This window comes from Mercenaria mercenaria, chromosome 2, assembly GCF_021730395.1.
Source record: "Mercenaria mercenaria strain notata chromosome 2, MADL_Memer_1, whole genome shotgun sequence".
Taxonomy (NCBI): domain Eukaryota; kingdom Metazoa; phylum Mollusca; class Bivalvia; order Venerida; family Veneridae; genus Mercenaria; species Mercenaria mercenaria.
The window spans coordinates 119,705,857-119,724,702 of NC_069362.1; the positions used below are offsets into that span (position 1 = coordinate 119,705,857).

Below are 18,846 nucleotides of genomic sequence, written 5' to 3' on the forward strand. Positions count from 1 at the left end.
CACTCTAGAGGTCACAATTTTGGCCCAATCTTAATGAAACTTGGTCAGAGTGTTACCCTCAATAACATCTTGGATGAGTTTGATATTGGGTCATCTGGAATCAAAAACTAGGTCACCAGGTCAAATCAAAGGAAAAGCTTGTTAACACTCTGGAGGTCACAATTTTGGTCCAATCTTAATGAAACTTGGTCAGAATGTTACCCTCAATAAAATCTTGGACGAGTTTGATATTGGGTCATCTGGTGTCATAAACTAGGTCACCAGGTCAGATCAAAGGAAAAGCTTCTTAACACTGTAGAGGCAGCATTAATGACTGTATCTTCATGAAACCTGGTCAGAATGTTAATCTTCATGATCTCAAGGTCCAGTTTGAATCTGGGTCATTAAGATCAAAAACTAGGTCACCAGGTCAAATCAAAGGAAAAGCTGGTAAACACTGTAGAGGCCACATTTATGATCATATCTTAATGAAACATAAATGTTAATCTTGATGATCTATAGGTCACGTTAAAATCCGGGTCAGGTGGGGTCAAAAACTAGATCACTACCGTATTTTGGTGTGTATAGGTCGCGGTAATGTATAGTCCGCATCTAATTTTTGCTCTGGAAATGGTCGGAAAATTTAACTTCTAGCGTATTAGTCGCAGTTAAATTTCGGATTTTTTCCCCAGCAATATTTAATATGTAAATCAATATGGCGGCGGCCATATTGATGCCGCGGACTGAATTATTATCAGAACCTGATTGGTGGAAATCGGACAGTGTTATTTTTGTTCCCAACCGTTTCGTACCAACAGTAGTATCGGTAACAGACTACATCAAAGAAAAGCGGCTTTTTGACACTAATTGGCAGCAGACGGTGTGCGTTTACATTCTGTTGTCATGCAAGTTTAAGTGTGAATTGTTTGCACAGCAATTATAACACCTTTCCGTGTCGTGTAATTAACCGCGTTCTTTTGATTCTGAGTAAAAAGATTAACAAAATATCTCTGTTTGGATTTTTTCTTTTATTTAAATATCAAAAGTAAAAAATTATCTTTCAAGTTTTTTAATACGCTAAGAATTAGTATAAACAATGTTTGGAATGGAGGACGGATCTGTCCGGATTTTATCCAACCCGGAGTACATGTCAATGGCGTCCAGTAACACGAAAGTAGAAACAAATGTAATTCAGACTGCAAAAACATCTTTGAATTAAAGTCATTCGTAATTTTAATAGTCTGTATGGGTTATTTACGATATATTTTATTGAAAGTAACCCCTATTCGTTGAAAAGCCGCCGATATTGATGTTTTTAGCTCATCTGATTTTTTGAAAAAAAATGATGAGTTATTGTCATCACTTGAGCGGTTGTCGGCGTCGGCGTCGGCGTCGGCGTCTGCGTCGGCGTTGCCTGGTTAAGTTTTATGTTTAGGTCAGCTTTTCTCCTAAACTATCAAAGCTATTGCTTTGAAACTTGGAATACTTGTTCACCATCATAAGCTGACCCTGTATAGCAAGAAACATAACTCCATCTTGCTTTTTGCAAGATTTATGGCCCCTTTTGTACTTAGAAAATATCAGATTTCTTGGTTAAGTTTTATGTTTAGGTCAATTTTTCTCCTAAACTATCAAAGCTATTGCTTTGAAACTTGGAATACTTGTTCACCATCATAAGCAGACCCTGTACATCAAGAAACATAACTCCATCTTGCTTTTTGCAAGAATTATTGCCCCTTTTGGACTTAGAAAATCAGTTTTCTTGGTTAAATTTTATGTTTAGGTCAGCTTTAATCCTAAACTATCAAAGCTATTGCTTTAAAACTTGCAACACTTGGTCACCATCATAGGCTGACCCTGTACAGCAAGAAACATAACTCCATCCTGCTTTTTGCAAGATTTATGGCCCCTTTTGGACTTAGAAAATATCAGATTTCTTGGTTAAGTTTTATGTTTAGGTAAACTTTTTCTCTTAAACTATCAAAGCTATTGCTTTGAAACTTGTAACACTTGTTCACCATCATAAGCTGACCCTGTACAGCAAGCAACATAACTCCATCCTGCTTTTTGCAATAATTATTGCCCCTTTTGGACTTAGAAAAATCATTTTCTTGGTTGAATATTATGTTTAAGTCAACTTTTCTCATAAACTATCAAAGCTATTGCTTTAAAACTTGCAACAGTTTTTCACCATCATAAGTGGACACTGTACATCAAGAAACATAACTCTATCCTGCTTTTTGCAAGAATGATGGCCCTTTTTAGACTTAGAAAATCATGGGTAGGACAATATTTCTATTATACAAAAAAAATCAGATGAGCGTCAGCACCCGCAAGGCGGTGCTCTTGTTTATCCATTTTGTTCGTTCGTAACAGATGCACGTAATTTTGTGAAAGCTACGGTCAGAAAATTGGCCCGAAAAAAAAACTGCTGGCAATGTTCTGTCGTATAGGTCGCAGGAACTTTTTCAGGCAGCAAAATGGGTAGAAAAAGTGCGACCTATACACACCAAAATACGGTAGGTCAAATCAAAGGAAAAGCTTGTTAACACTCTAGAGGCCACATTTATGACTGTATCTTCATGAAACTTAGTCAGAATGTTAATCTTGATGATCTTTAGGTCAGGTTTGCATCTAGGTCATGTGGGATCAAAAACTAGGTCACCGGGTCAAATCAAATGAAAAACTTGTTAACACTTTAGAGGCCACATTTCTGACCATATCTTAATAAAACTTGGTCAGAATGGTAATCTTGATGATCTTTAGGTCAATAGGTCAGGTGAGCGATACAGGGCCTTCATGGCCCTCTTGTTGTATTGTATTTGCTGATTTTTGCCAGTAAACTTGAAACTTGTCAATTGAATATGTCAGAGCTTAGATCTCTGACATAATTTTGTGTTTGCATAAGTAATATGTTTTACTAAAAACATAGAAACTCAAAATTTAGGATTACTTAAAACGAAATCTTAATCTATATTTTCGTTGACCTGAATTATCAGAATGAATAATTACTGTTGTAAGTTTGTGACTAATTTAGTTAAGTGTTGATTTGTTTTGAACATTTGAAATTGTCATATCAGTTCAATGTGTCAAGATAACATCATAAGATTTAATACAAAAAGCCTAACACTTTGATATTCTGATTATTATTTTGGATAAAGCATAATCTTATTGTAATTTTTCAAAAGAATTTTATGAAATATGAAACCAAAGTACTTGTATTTATAAAGCTACATTTTGTAATTTTCACAATAGTGCAGTTGCAAAAACAGGCCAGTTCGTATAGCACTACCACACTTGCACCTCTTCAAATTTAGAGAAGCATACCTGCATTGGATGTCAATTTTAACTTTAGCCTTCTGGCAGCAAGTGATTCTGCCTTTGTGACCAGTGCAGACCAAGATACTGTTTGATATTCAGTCAGTAAATTTTCTGTGAACACCCCTTCAAATAATAAATGGTACTGCCCAAATGGAATGATGGACCAGTCCATTTTAGAAAGTTAGCAGGGTAAAGGTTAAGGGATGAAAATGCATCTTGCTATTGATGTTTCTTGGGCATGATTCTAATTAGTTATTTCAATAAAGTAACAAGACTAGCATCACCACTTTTCCGGAAACCCCACCTACACTAAATCTAAAATAATGGCAAATATTAAGTGCTTTTCAATATCTTAAATATAATGCTACAATATAACTGTCTTTTGCTTTTTTTCAACAAAATCATAAAAAGGTAATAGCGTCTGGCTCTTAACTTGTAAGGTGATGTGATAATGTAGGAACAGTGTTAGAATCGGCAGTTAATGGTTTATGTTTACAAGTCGTAATGGGGTTAGAGATATTTCCATCTATCTCTGTGCCTCCTCTAATGGTAGTCTGCATGCTATTCCCCTAGAGTAGAAAACATGATATTCTAGGAAATTTTATCAATTAAACGTCCATTACACAACTCCCTAATGGATAATAATGACTTAAATATCATTGTACAATTTACATTACGTAATTATTGTGAACAATAACATGTTATTACACTGGAAGGGTGTTGGACCAGTAAGTGTAATATGAGTCTGTCTGTATAAAATATTTTAGACAGCGATATTTTTTCCACTTTCGATTGTTGCGTCCTAGTGAAACCTGATTATCAGCAAGTTATATAACATAGAAATGCAATTTAATATGTTCCTTCCTATAGGGCCATATTTATCTCTTTTACGAGTTTGAAATTGAGGCTGAGCCTTTTGGGTTGAAGTGGCATGCAATACTTGGTATATCATACTGAATGAAGTTTGCGTCTTTTCAGAGTTTTTTTTAAATATTGGGACCATCTCTTGGAAATAATAAGCATGTATAATTTATGCATCAAGTCAGTCATTATACTGTGTTTAGACCAGATGTCATTGCATCGAATAAAGTGGGAAATATCTCTAAAAATACAACAAGTCCGTATGAAATATACTCAATGCCATACAATGGGACCAGTCAATAATATACTGTTTGTTGGTCATATGGACTAGACATCATTGCATCAAATAATGTGGGAGATATGCAAATCTGGTGTAATATATATGTATAATGTGAAAAAGGTTTGTTTATCTTTAGGTGATTGCCTTAGCAACGATGAATGACGAGAACCAGTTCTATTTTTACAATGATACAGAAACATTTTCTGGGGAGCCGCACGTATATCCTGTGCAGTTTGAGGACAACCTGTTGGTGTCAGAAGAAGTGTATTCTAGACTGGCATTCTCAAATCCAAAACTGAGGTATGCATTACAGTTGTTTTTGATTATATACAGTTACATTTGTGTTTGCACCTGTGTCAAAGTCTGTCTCTAAACTTGCAAAAAATGTCGCTTATTCCTTGCTGGGAACCAGTAGCTGGACAAATTTTCATATTTCGGCTCCATTATTCCTTAAAAAAATATTTGACATAAATGAATCCCTGACACTGCATAAACTTAGAAGTTTTTTTTCCCCACGAGGTAAACCAGAAGCCGGACAAACATGTTGTCAGCAGAACATCAGTATGCAGTTTTATTATTTCTATCCCACTTGATACCTTGACAAAATTAAAACTACTGCGCATGCGCAATGCTATCTTCATGCCCCCTTAAGAACGAATGTTGTTGTTGATGAAACAATTGCATGAATAACGCCCAAATAAAGCGGTTATTACATATGTCTGGAAACTGGTCCTGTCCGGATACCGGTCCCCAACCAGTACAATATTATATCGTAGACTGCGAAACAACTTGATATGGAATAAGTAATATAATGTTGCATAATATCTTTTTGTGCCTTCAAGAATTTTAATGTTGCACTTTTTCTCTGATGTCTTAAGAATTTGCAAGTTGTTCAGAAAAGGTCTAAATGACTGACAAATCTAGGAATTTGTATACAGTTACCTTGAACTTGCTGTAATTTATAGATACAAGTACATAATTTCCTTGGAACTTCAGATGCTCTTAATATCAATGATAAAGAAGTGTCTAAAGAGAAAAAAATTAATGATATGGGTAATATTTCCTCTAGGAAATGGCTTTGTTACAGTCAAAAGTCTGTTAAAAGATAAACAATGACATATTGACTGAAATTTGACATCTAGACTCCAATTCTCCTACTCAATATGGTGCTGCTGAATTAATGGCTTGCCAAAGCTTGATGGATAATGGAGAAATTGTTCTCTTTTTTTCCATAAAAAGTTTTTATGTACACAAACAGTCTTTTTATCCCCCGCCAATGAAATTGGGAGCAGGGTATTGAAATGACGTTGTCCTCTGTCACGTCAGTGTGTCCGTGTGCAGCCATTTCTCAGTAACTAGCAGGTAGAATTTCATGAAACTTGCAATAAACATGAACCAACATACTGCGATGATGACCGTCAAGTTTTTTTTTAGATTGATCAATTTCCCTTAGAGTTATTGCCCTTGATTTAATGAAAAATGCCCAAAAATGTCCGTCCACAGCCATTTCTCAGTAACTAGCAGGTAGAATTTCATGAAACTTGAAATAAATATGAACCAACATACTGCAATGATGCCCATCAAGTTTATTTTTGGATTGGTCAATTTCCCTTAGAATTATTGCCCTTGATTTAATGAAAAATCCACGTCTGCAGCCATTTCTCAGTAACAAGCTGGTAGAATTTCATGAAACTTAAAATTAATATGAACCAACATACTTCGATGATGTCTGTCATTTTTTGAAGAAAGAAGTTTTATGAAATTCTACCAATTGGTTGGTTTGTTATGTATAAATCTGTAGATTTACAAACAATTAAAGGGCAACAAAAACAAAACAGAACATTGTATATCACTATAAGTTCTTTGTCAAATGTGATTATGTGCAAAATTGGACCATAAATAGGTAAAGCCTTTTGTACTTGATTAATCATAATATTTAAGTACAATTTTACTAAAGGGGGATCATTTTTAGCTCGACTCTTCTAAGAATAGGGGAGCTATCCTACTCGCCCCCGTGTCGGCGTGAACGTCCCACAAATGTTAAAGTTTGCGTATCACCCCAAATATTTTCAAAGTTCATTGAGATATTGCTTTCATATTTTGCATACTTGTTTACCATCATGACCCCAGTCTGTAAAAAGGAGGAGGCAATTCTATCAAGTTTTGACTGAATTAGGCCCTTTTCGACTTAGAAAAAAATTTTAAAGTTTGCGTCCCCAAACCCCCAAATATTTCAAAGTCCTTTTAAAAATTTGCTTTCAATTTTTTGCATATTTTGTTTACACATGACCCCGTCGTAAAAAGGAGGGGCAACTCAATCAACATTTTGACTGAATAGGGCCCCTTTTTTCAACTTAGAATAAATTAAAGTTTGCATACCACCCCAAAATTTTTTCAAAGTCCATTGGATTTTGCTTTCATTTTTTGCATACATTTTTACCATCAGACCCCATCTGAAAAAAGGAGGAGGCAACCTTTTAAGCTTTGACGAATTATGGCCCCTTTTTCAATTTAGAATATGCTTATTGTAATTTAAAGTTTTACTCATACTTTATTTACTACAAAATTATACTGTCAACACTGAAAAAGTCGAGGGCCTGACAGCTCTTGTTTACCATCCTTTTTATATTTAACAAAATGTACCACCCCCCCCCCCCCCTAAGATCTCTGTCAAAGGTGGCTATTTTTGGTATCAGTACAAATAGATATATGTTTTTAATTGAGAAACCATTGAGTTCATAAAATTAGTTTTGTTAGCTCACCCAGCACAAAGTCCCAAAGGTGAGGTTTTTGGACGGGTCATGTCCGGTTTTGCGTCGCCCCTCAATTTTTCCCTTTGGTAAAACACCTAGGGGCCCATTTTGTGACCCAATCTTTATGAAATTTGGGTAAAAATTTTTTGGGTTTGATGATCTCTTTTTTGCTCCCCAAGGGGATTTCCGGTATTTTTCCCGGGTCGGAAAACTCCTCTTAAAAACCCCCCCGGGGTTAAATGCTCTCGTGCGTAAGACGTAAAAAGGGAACTCATAATGTAAAAGATTTATGTATAATTGATTTTTATTTAAAAAACGGAAAAAAAAACAATCCTTGACTTTCCTATTAGTTCCTATAGAAAATTTTTCCCCATCAAATCACTTTTTTTACAAAAATTTATAAAAGTTACCTCAACTGATAAAAAAAACGGGGAAATAAAAATTATTTGTTTTGAAACTCAGCGTCTTTTTTCCGTTTTACGGGCGTTGGTTTCCCCGCTTTTTTTTAAAAAAACCGCATGGAAATAGTTCTAAAAGGGAAGCCGTTCATTTTTTTTATTTTTATTATTTTTCCCCTTTAAATCGTATGCGAAAAAAACAATCCTTTGGGGGCGCGGGGGAAAGATGGGGAAAACCGGCACTTCCCGGGGAACTTTTTAGGCGGTAACGAGGGGGGAAGCCCGTTACCCCCTAAACATTCCCTGCCGATACCCCCATCTTTACCCGCGCCAGTGAAAATTCTTTTTAAAAACAAGTTTGAATCTGGGTTTCAGGGGGTTGAAAAACAGTCATAGGGGCCCAAACATAGGGGAAAACTAGTGAACATTCAGAACACAGTTGTGACCCAGTCTTTATGAAACTTGGTCAGAATGTTTGTCTTGATGATTTCTAGGACAACTTTGAATCTGGGTCATGTGGGTTCAAAAACTAGGTCACCTGGTCAGATCAAAGGAATAGCTTGTGAACACTCTAGAGGCCACAGCTGTGACTGAATCTTTATGAAACTTGATTAGAATGTTTGTCTTGATGATTTCTAGGTCAAAGTTGAAACTGGGTCATGTGGGGTCAAAAACTAGGTCACTAGGCTAGAGCAAAGGAAAAGCTGTGAACACTCTAGAGGCCAAAGTTGTGATTGAATCTGTATGAAACATGGTCAGAATGGTTGTCTTGATGATCTCTAGGTCAAGTTTGAAACTAGGTCATGTTGGGTCAAAAACTAGGTCAGTAGTCCATATCAAAGGAAAATCTTGTTAACACTCTGGAGACCACAATTTTAGTTTGAAACTCATGAGAATTGGTCAGAATGTTTGTTTTAATGACTTCTAGGCCAAGTTTGAAACTGGGTCATGTGGGATCAAAAGCTAGGTCACTAGGTCAAATCAAAGGAAAAACTTGTGAACACTATAGAGGCCACAGTTGTGACTCAATCTTTATGAAATTTGGTCAGAATGTTCGTCTTGATGATCCCTTGGAAAAGATCAATCTGGGTCATTTGGGGTCAAAAAATAGGTCACCAGATCAAATCAAAGGAAAAACTTGTGAACACTCTAGAGGCCAAAGTTGTAGCTCAATCTTTATGAAACTTGGTCAGAATGTTTGTCTTGACCTGTAGGTCAGGTTCGAATTTGGGTCATGTAGAGTCAAAAACTAGGTCATCCAGTCAAATCAAAGGAAAAGCTTGATAACTCTCCAGAGGCCTCTTTTATGACCCTATCTTCATGAAACTTGGTCAAAATGATGATCTTGGTGATCTTTAGCCCATGTTCAAATCTGGATCATCTAGGTCAAAAACCAGGTCACCTGTTAAAATCAAAGAAAATCCTTGTGCATGCAATAGGGGCTGCATTTTTCATTTCATATGCATCAAGCTTGGCCAGAATGTTTGTCTGCATGAAATCTCAGATGAATCTTTATCTGGGTCATTTGGGATCAAAAACTAGGTCACCAGGTCAAATCAAAGACTAAGCTGGTTTACACCCTAGGGGGCACATTTTTGATTCTATCTTTATAAAGCTTGTTCAGAATGTTTGCTATCATGAAGTCTTGGATGATTTCAAATCTAGGTCACATGGAGTCAGAAACTAGGTCACAAGGTCAAATCAAAGGAAAAGCTTGTATACACTCTAGAGGCCACTTTTTTGGTTCAATCTTCCCGAAACTTTGTCAGAATGTTTGTTTTCATGAAATTTTGGACAAGATCAAATCTGGGTCATGTGGGGTTAAAAACTAGGTCACTAGGTCAAATCAAAGAAAATACTTGTTTACACTTTAAAGAGGCCACATTTTTTGGTCCAATCTTAATGAAAATTAGTCAGAATGTTTGTCTCCATTAAATCACTAGGTAAAACATGTTTACACTGTTATGGTGTGTTACTCAGATGAGTGACCTAGGGCCCTCTTGGCCCTCTTGTGATAGCTGGTCAAGGCATTATTTATAGTTGGCAAAGACAAGAAAATAGAATGCATCACAATTTTCTCATCTTGTAATATCTTTTGACACACAACTTCTAAATTCATGTTGAAAGATTCATTCCTCAAATGCTTTCTCCTACATTATGTTATTGTAGAGATAGTTATGAACAAAAATTAACTGATAAATCAGTCAAAGTCTTTAGAATATTTGACTGCCCACTGATATGATGTTATTGACCAGATAATGTTATTCTCAGGTGACTATGAAAATACAGTACCATATTCCTTATGTAGGGATACTCAGAGAACAGGAGAATTACAAGGCTAACTCCATTTTCATTCAACATTTCGACTATTTATTATGTCTTCATCAAGGAAGTCACATATTGATAAAGAAATAACAACGTCCATGAATATATGAAAGTCATAAAAGGTGACGTTACGTTACAAACATTTTGGCATAAAAATTACAATGTACAATAGGCTACATAATGTATACACAAATGTATATCTAAAGTACTGTTTAAAGTATATTGTGACAAAAATTAAAATTAAAAGTGGTTATACTTAACACATAGTAAGATTATAAACATTATTTAAAATAATAATGTTTATAATCATAATAACAGTAAGTACAGGATCACAAAGATACGAAATCACTGGGTAAATTGTGTTATAGACAAAAAAAGAAAATACCAGCAAAAACAGTACTAACTGACATTAAGAAAACCACAGTTGGTGTTACATAACAGAAAACACTATGAAGTGAAGAGACTTATGAAAAATTATGCATTACTTTTGAATTCATTCCTTTTGGAGAAATAGTATCTAGTTTATGAATCCAGTAATTTTCCTTAAAAGCCCCATACATCATGGAAACATAAATGGGGCAAAAAAGTTTAAAGTATTTAAGTATGACCATCTTGATGAAAGAATTGCTCAGATAAAAATGCAGGATCGATAAAACTTGTAATATCAAAAGATGTTATTCATAGTCTTAAAACTTGCGGGTTTTTTCCCTCCCAATTGATTTTAGACTTTTTAATGTAATTAATATATTAATCGAATTTACAAGTTGCATTTTCCCTAAGCTTGAAAGTTTTCCTCACTGAAACATTAAAATTTTAAATTTCAGTAATGTAAGAAAAATGCGAACATCTTGAAGATTACTTTTACACGAAGAAAAATTTAAAACTCAGCAAAAAATTATAGAGTCATTTTTTAAATAAATGTCCTTCAAATTTCTTAGGACTTTAAAAAAGCCTGGTAGGTTTCACGAATGAAACTTTTAAAAACAGAGGAAGTAAATCCCGTATTTTTAATAATTTGCCAAATTGGGAAAGAATGGTTGTATAAAACAAAAAAGGGAAATTTTTTGATTTTTGAAAACAGGGGCCAAGTGCTCATCTTGTGACAAAACCCCTAACTTTTTCAAAGGATTAAAACAGATCTGGGTAGTTTCTAAAAAGGAAGTGTTGCCGAAGCTTTCAATATTCCCAAAATTGATTCTCATCAGAACATATTCGGCAATAGTTTAGCTTGATTAAGGTGTACCATCCTTACATGCTTTAGGATGGCCGAATTTTAAAAAAAACATACGGTAAATTGGTGGTTTGAAGACTTTGGGGCGATGTTATGTTCATCTTTTGTATAAAATTCATCTAAAATGATACTTCAGATTCAGATATGTTATATTTTAATTAATCATTGGGTGAACTGTTTTAAAACTAGAAATTTCCCTTTAAGTTATCTAAAGAAAGACTCCCGAGCATAAAAAATTTTATCCCAAAAATCAAAAAAAAAACATTTGGTTTAACTCACAAAAAAAATATTAAGAAAAGGTTCAAGTTTACCCATGATAACGAAGAAAAAAATGGGGCCAGGGCTACCCCTAGCTGTCCCCCTTTTTTTAGTAATTTCATTATTAAACTTTAAAAAGTTGTTTTTTTACGTTTGTTTAAGTTACATTAGTCCCCTGACAATCTACCTTTCAGTGAAACACCCCCTCCCGGGTCGCAAGGGATGAGCAAAAAGCCGAGTTATCCATGGTTTCGAGCGACCCAAACATTGACCAAAATACGAAGAAAATTGAAGTTTGTTTTACCAATTGTCATCGAGACCATTTGCAAGTTTTCAAGTTTTCAAGTTTTATTTCAAATCTCAGCAGAGAAAACGGTGATGTGTAATTATAACACACTCCTGACATTTTCAAAAAAATACGTATTACAAACGTTATTTATGATAGATCGTAAATGGCACATGTGAAGAAACAGTTAAGACATTTTATTTTTGTGTTGTTGTTTTTTTTTATTTAAAATACTGTAATCGAATTCGCAATTTTCTTCTCCAAATTAAGATCTCATAATTATCGTCTCAATTTTATGAAAAAGCTATCTTATTTCCTTTATTTGCATGCAAACAACTGTTGATTAAAATATTAAGATCTCATAATTATCTCCTCGATCCCGCAGAAAAAAGTAATAATTAATAACAACTTTGATCAGTAAAAATTTTCTTCCACCTTTCATCAATAATTAATCTCATTATCAGGTCAAATATACCGACAAACAAACATGTAAGATAGTTGAGGAATAGACCATGAGGAATAGACCATGCAATTCTCACGGCATGCGAAAATTCTAAAGTTAAAACAGCGCCGTAGCCACACTGAGGCAAACCGAGGCAGCTGCCTCGGTTAAAATTTGAGGAGCCAAAAAAAAAGTAAAAAGTATAGGCCTATCACACTGATGAAAAATTCAGTTACAAAACTTCAAAAAAGTATATTAATATGAATAGAATATATCAGAATATCATTTGCCTCATTAATTCCTTGAGGCAAGGTGAGGTAGAAATCCTAGAAGATATATTGATAGCCATGCCAGGCCCTTGCCCCATCCCCAGTTTGCTTTTAAGTGACCTATACTCATCAAAGTTAAACCCAATTGTTTATTATCATTATCAAATTTAAAACCCAATACGCACCAGTGGCCACTATTTCATACCGATATTTCACAATTTTCCAGGGGAAGAGTCCCCTGACCCCACTAAAATGAGGGTACTCCTATACCTTAAACTTAAGACTATAAAATGCACAAGAAGCCACCACTTTATATCTGTATTTCATTTTTTTCAAGTGAAAGAGCCCACTAACCCCTCTAACACGACAGGGTTTCCCATTCAGTACCTAAACATTTACACCAAACAATGCACCACCATTTCGTATCTGTATTTCAAAATTTTCCAGGAAGAGAGCCCCTGACCCCAATACAATGATGGGGGAACACCCTCCCATACTTTAAAATCTAGACCATACCTGTATTTCAGTTCTATTCAGCGAGAGAGGCCCCTAAATTGGACCCCCTACAGTACCTCATAATCAAGACAAAAAAATGCACCATAGGCCACCATTTCGAATCTGTATTTCAAAATTTTCCAGGAAGAAAGCCCACTGGCCCCACAAAAATGAGGGGGAAATCCCCACCATACCTTAAACTTTAGACCGAAAAATGCACCAGAGACCACCATTTCCTACCTGTATTTCAAAAATTTCTATGGGGAGATCCCCTGACCCACCCCCACCCCACTCCCACACAACACGGACAGAGCTCCCTCCCGTACCTATCCAATCTCGGCCTATATAAACTAATAAACTACTAGTAAACTGATGAATACATGTTCTTGTATGTCTTTATTGCTGGTTTTCTAATTTTATTGCTTTTTAATTACAAAAATGATTGTATCCGACCATATCCCCAAATATCCTTGTTATCAATATTTCTTTCTTAAAATATGAAAGTAGAACTTTGATAAATAGGGCTAAAAGGACGATTTTAACTGTTATATAACACAGTCTGAGAGGGCTCCAGAATGCACAAGAGCCTTCCTGGAGACAAATGTTCCAGGGGGGAGGGTATGCCCCCGGACCCCCTAGATTGCCTCGGTAAAAATTTGTGTCTGGCTACGGCACTGTTAACCCATACATTCTGACCGCCGAAGGTGTGAAAAATTTTGACACCTCTGATCGAGTTTGTCATAAGCAACAAAGAGTAAATTAATACACAGGGACCAGGTGTCATGCTCAAGCGATCGAGTTATCGATGCTCGACCCAGCCATTGTAATTTCACATAGAAGGAAATCGGGCTGGACCACATGAATTGCTCAAGCGAGCCCGGGTGCTCGAGTCATCGATGCTCGAGCGAGCGGTGTTTCATTGTAGTTACTATTTTCCAAAAAATATTTGCATGCTTCTATACCTTCAGTGTGTGGGATATTTGTATACAAAGAATTAACATCCAATGTAACTAGAAATGTTTTATGGTTGCTTAGTTTATGCTGTTTAAGCTTTGTAATAAAATCATTTGTGTCTTTTATATATGACGGCAGGGACTGCACAAATGGTTGCAGAGTATGGTCAACGTATTTAGATATATGATCCGTGCATGAATCATATGCAGACACAATAGGTTGGCCAGGGTATCCAAGAGGTAGATTATCATCCAATGTTTTATGTACTTTTGGCAGTATGTAAAAATGTGGTGTCCTCAGATTTTCTGGAAAAACATCAAATTCATTCCTAATGTTAGGTTCGATGTTTTCAATTTCTTCGATACATTTGATAACGTTCTGAACAGCTGCAGGTGAGAAGTCAGTTTGTACCTTCTCATAATATTGATCATTATCCAATTGCCGTTGAACTTCTTTAACATAGTCTTCTCTATTCATAACTACTACTGAACCAGATTTATCAGCTATTTAGCCCACCATCATCAGATGGTGGGCTATTCAAATCACTCTGCGTCCGTGGTCCGACGTCCGTCCTTCCGTTAACAATTTCTCATTATCGCATCTCCTCAGAAACTACCGGGGGGATTTTGACCAAACTTTGTCAGAATGATGTATTGGTACCCTAGTTGTGTCCCCCTGAAAATCAGACTGGTTCAACAATTCTTTAGTGAGTTATGGCCCTTTGTTTATTTCTATAATTTACATAGATTTATATAGGGAAAAACTTGAAAATCTTCTTGTCCAAAACCACAGATCCTAGAGCTTTGATATTTGGTATGAAGCATCATCTAGTGGTCCTCTACCAAAATGATTCAAATTATTTCCCTGGGGTCTAATATGGCCCCGCCCCGGGGGTCACATGGTTTATATAGACTTATATAGGGAAAAACTTTGAAAAACCTCTTATTCAAAAACACAGGGCCTAGGGCTTTGATATTTTGTATGCGACATTATCTAGTGGTCTTCTACTAAGATTGTTCAAATTATTCCCCTAGGGTCAAATATGGCCCCGCCCCGGGGGTCACATTGCTTACATAGACTTATATAGGGAAAAACTTTGAAAATCTTCTTGTCCAAACCACAAAGCCTAGGGCTTTGGCATTTGTAATGTTGCATCATCTAGTGGTTCTCTACCAAGTTTGTTCAAATCTTCCCCTAGGGTCAATTATGGCCCCGCCCTGGGGGTCACATGGTTTATATAGACTTATATAGGGAAAAGCTTTTAAAATCTTCTTGTCAATAACCTACAACATTCAAGTTTGGACCACCTGTATGGTTTTAAGTGGCAAGATGAACCTTGACATGAGTTGACCTTGATTTTGACCTAGTGACCTACTTTCACATTTCTGTAGCTACAACCTTCAAATTTGGACCACATGCATAGTTTTGTGCACTGAAATAAACTTTGACCTTGATATTGACCTAGTGACCTACTTTCACATTTTTGAAGGTACAGGCTTCAAATTTGGACCACATGCATAGTTCTGTGTTCCGAAATAAAATTTGACCTTGATTTTGACCTAGTGACCTACTTTCACATTTCTCAAGCTACAGCCTTCAAATTTGGACTACATGCATAGTTTTGTGTTCCGAAATGAAATTTGACCTTCATTTTGACCTATTGACCTACTTTCACATTTCTCAAGCTACAGCCTTCAAATTTGGACCACATGCATAATTTTGTGTACCGAAACAAACTTTGACCTTTACATTGACCTAGTGACCTACTTTCACATTATTGAAGGTACAGGCCTCAAATTTGGACCACATGCATAGTTCTGTGTTCCAAAATAAAATTTGACCTTGATTTTGACCTAGTGACCTACTTTCACATTTCTCAAGCTACAGCCTTCAAATTTGGACCACTTTGTCCTTGAAATTGATATAGTTACCTACTTTCACATTTCTCAAGCTACAGGTTTCGAATTTTGACCACATGCACAGTGTTTTGTACGGAAATGAAATTTGACCTTGAGCTAGTCAGTAAGTCTTAAAATTTGGAATTCTCAAAAATGGCACATTGGTGGGCGCCAAGATCACTCTGTGATCTCTTGTTTGATAATTATACTTCGGTCATGAGACAGGCCCTTTAAGTATGCAAGTTCATCTTGGGAAACATTTGTATGCTTGCGTTTATCGGAAACAGAACTTAAAATTTCTTGTGTAATGGCCTCAATATAGAAGTCCAAATATTGGTCACAACCACTTCCTATGTAGGGATTTTGTAAATACATCCAAAGTTGACTGTGGGTTTACACCATCAGAAGAATTTGTCTACAAATTCTTACAGTTGTAAGTTTGACCAAAATCTGAAAAGCCTGCTGACTGAATGTTAAAGTATCTTGACTCAAAGAAAATTCAAAGTGTTTTTAATTTTTCAAGAAAAAAAAAAAAGATATAGCAAGACTACAAATTTGACAGGATGATACAAGATAAAAATATTTTAATGAACAAACAAAAATATAGTTTAGGCCTAACTGGGTGTTTGCAACATACTTAGCGATAAAACTCCACTTATAACTGTACACGCACAACTCCCGATAACATGCAGAGTAAGCTTCAAGACATGTAATATGACCACTGAGGGTAAATAGGTGTTTGAAGTGTTTCACAAGTAAACGACTGCAAACTGGCAAAGGGGAAACATTTTCTTAATGGGTAGTAATTCTGTTCTGTTCATGTAGTGAATTGTTTGTTTTCATCTTGAAAACATGGTGTCAGAATGATTTGTGACCCAATTTAAACAATAATAACTTTTTTTAGTGATAGAAATGGGAAATAGCCAGAATTAATATATTTTTTTTACATAATATTCAGAACAGTTCCAAAAGATCATCTGATAACAATATTTAAAATGTTTAGTCTGCAGATTGTAATTGATTTATTTTGTCATATAATACAAAACAGGAAAATTAACAATGGCATTTTCTTCCTTTCATAGACATTATCCTATGATTTATGATTTGCTATTCTACTTTTCAGTATATTTCTGCTCATAAAAGTTGTTAGCATCCACTTATGGATCCCATTTTATGAATTACTTGACCACAAAGTTTATCTTGTTCTTAAACATGAAATGTCTGGTAAGTTCTTTATGGTGCAGACTGTGTGAGGTCTCTTTGTATGAATGCGCTGTCTTCTTTACGACAGTTACAAAATAATATATGGTTACATACACTGCCATAAGGGCATGGATCGAAAGAAAGCTTTATCAGCTCAGTATTTCTATGGGATTTTCGCAAACAGAAAACTATCCATTGCAAAACAAAATACATCATTGCAAAAAGAAAAACAATATTGCTTTGTTAAATCACTTGAATCTCACAATTTATTCAGCATTGTCTGAGAGAAACAAAATTTGTATTTATTCGGTTTGTACTCGATAAGTTTCAATAATACATTTTAGACTGGTAAGAAAGCCGATATTGATGTAAGGCGACATGTTGACTTAAATTGAAAAGATAAAAGATATTGTCTGGGAAAAAGTCATTTAATATAATTTAATATCCTTAAAGTATATTGTAAAATTTATAGCTAAGCTTTTTGCGATTTCAAGGAAAGACATGAAGCAAGATGGATTCTATGCATTAATTATTTCATAGGAATTTGGGGTAACAATACATTGGGTCCACTGACTGCAATATTTTCACAGCTAGCGAGAAATAAAAAATGACCAAATTTGCATTATTGATTTTTGAAAACAACATTTGCATATGAAATGCTGTTTTCCATACTTGTCTTAGAGCAGTTTGAAAGCTTAGAAGAAAAAGGGCATTGTATTTGCACACACTTTCTTTTTCATTGCTTGATCTGCCCCTTTAGTCAGTAGGAGAGGCAGTCTTGGGACAGTTTAGCCAGCATCTCTGATATTGATTAAAGACTTTGTGTCTAAAATTGTTTGTCCTTCACCTCTGATTGATGTGAAGTAGTTGGCAATTACTTGCAAAACTTGAAATTTCTGGTACAGAACGGTACTTGGTTACTCTGGGTTAAACTGCCGATTACAACTGAAATACTGTCAAATTTATGCAAAGCCAAAACAAACAATTTCATTGCTTATCAGTGCAATCATTTTTAAAATATTCAGCTGATAATTTCTTTGAAAAAAAAAATCTGTTACTAGCTGACACTCATATCAGAGATGTTGCTATGTAAACGTATTAAAGAAATATTTTATGACAGAAATATAGCATGGTATCATTTGAAATAATTTTATGATATATTGATTTACTGCTGTCTGTGTGTGTGTGTGTGTGTCCATCATGTGTGTGTCCGTCTGCGCAAATTTTGTCTGCATCTAGTAAACAAATTCTCATAGATCTCACAACTTATAAAAATTTGTTTGCAATAATGTTCTTGGCCAATTCGATAACTAGCCAAATCGGCCAGGACTTCAGAATTATGGCCTTTAATACAAATACTGATGCTTGATAGTCTTGTGCATGGTTGACTCAGATACATAATGGAAAGAATGCCAATCTAGAGATAGGCGGTTGTGGGAGACATGCACTTTTCCAAAAGCGCTCTAGTTTTTTCGTTTTATCACAGCTCGTAGGTGTAATTTAGACTATAAATGAAAGTATTTTTATATAGATGACAGTATACATGAAAATACAGAGAAGTTCTAATAGTCTTGTTTTTTGGGCATTGACCTTATATGACTTTTTACCATCTCAAGTCGAAATGAAATAGTTTATTAAAATGTTGCATTTGCTCACTGTAAAGAATTTATAGCAATTGTTGCATTATATTTTGAATGACCGTCTTTTTTTTTTTGCTTTTTTTTGTGTGAAAAAGATATTAGAACATGGCAGAAGTTAATAATGCCATATTATGGTCTTAAATTCTTAGAATCAACTTTTTTAGATCAGACATACATTTGTTGTCAGGATAAAGTATTATAAATTACTCGGTGTTATTCATATTTACATCCCACAATAATTCAGTAATTATAT

The 18,846-nt window shown here is 35.2% G+C and overlaps 1 protein-coding gene across 6 annotated transcripts in view; it reads left to right on the top strand.

The window, feature by feature from the left end:
• The window catches only part of LOC123565021 (paladin-like), a 319,425-nt gene that overhangs the window by 201,585 nt on the left and 98,994 nt on the right, over positions 1–18,846 (top strand). For all 6 annotated transcript variants that reach the window (XM_053537674.1, XM_045359004.2, XM_053537676.1 and 3 more), the window contains one exon: positions 4,578–4,741. In XM_053537674.1, the coding sequence (XP_053393649.1) occupies positions 4,578–4,741 (164 nt within the window). The remainder of the gene's footprint in view (positions 1–4,577; positions 4,742–18,846) is intronic.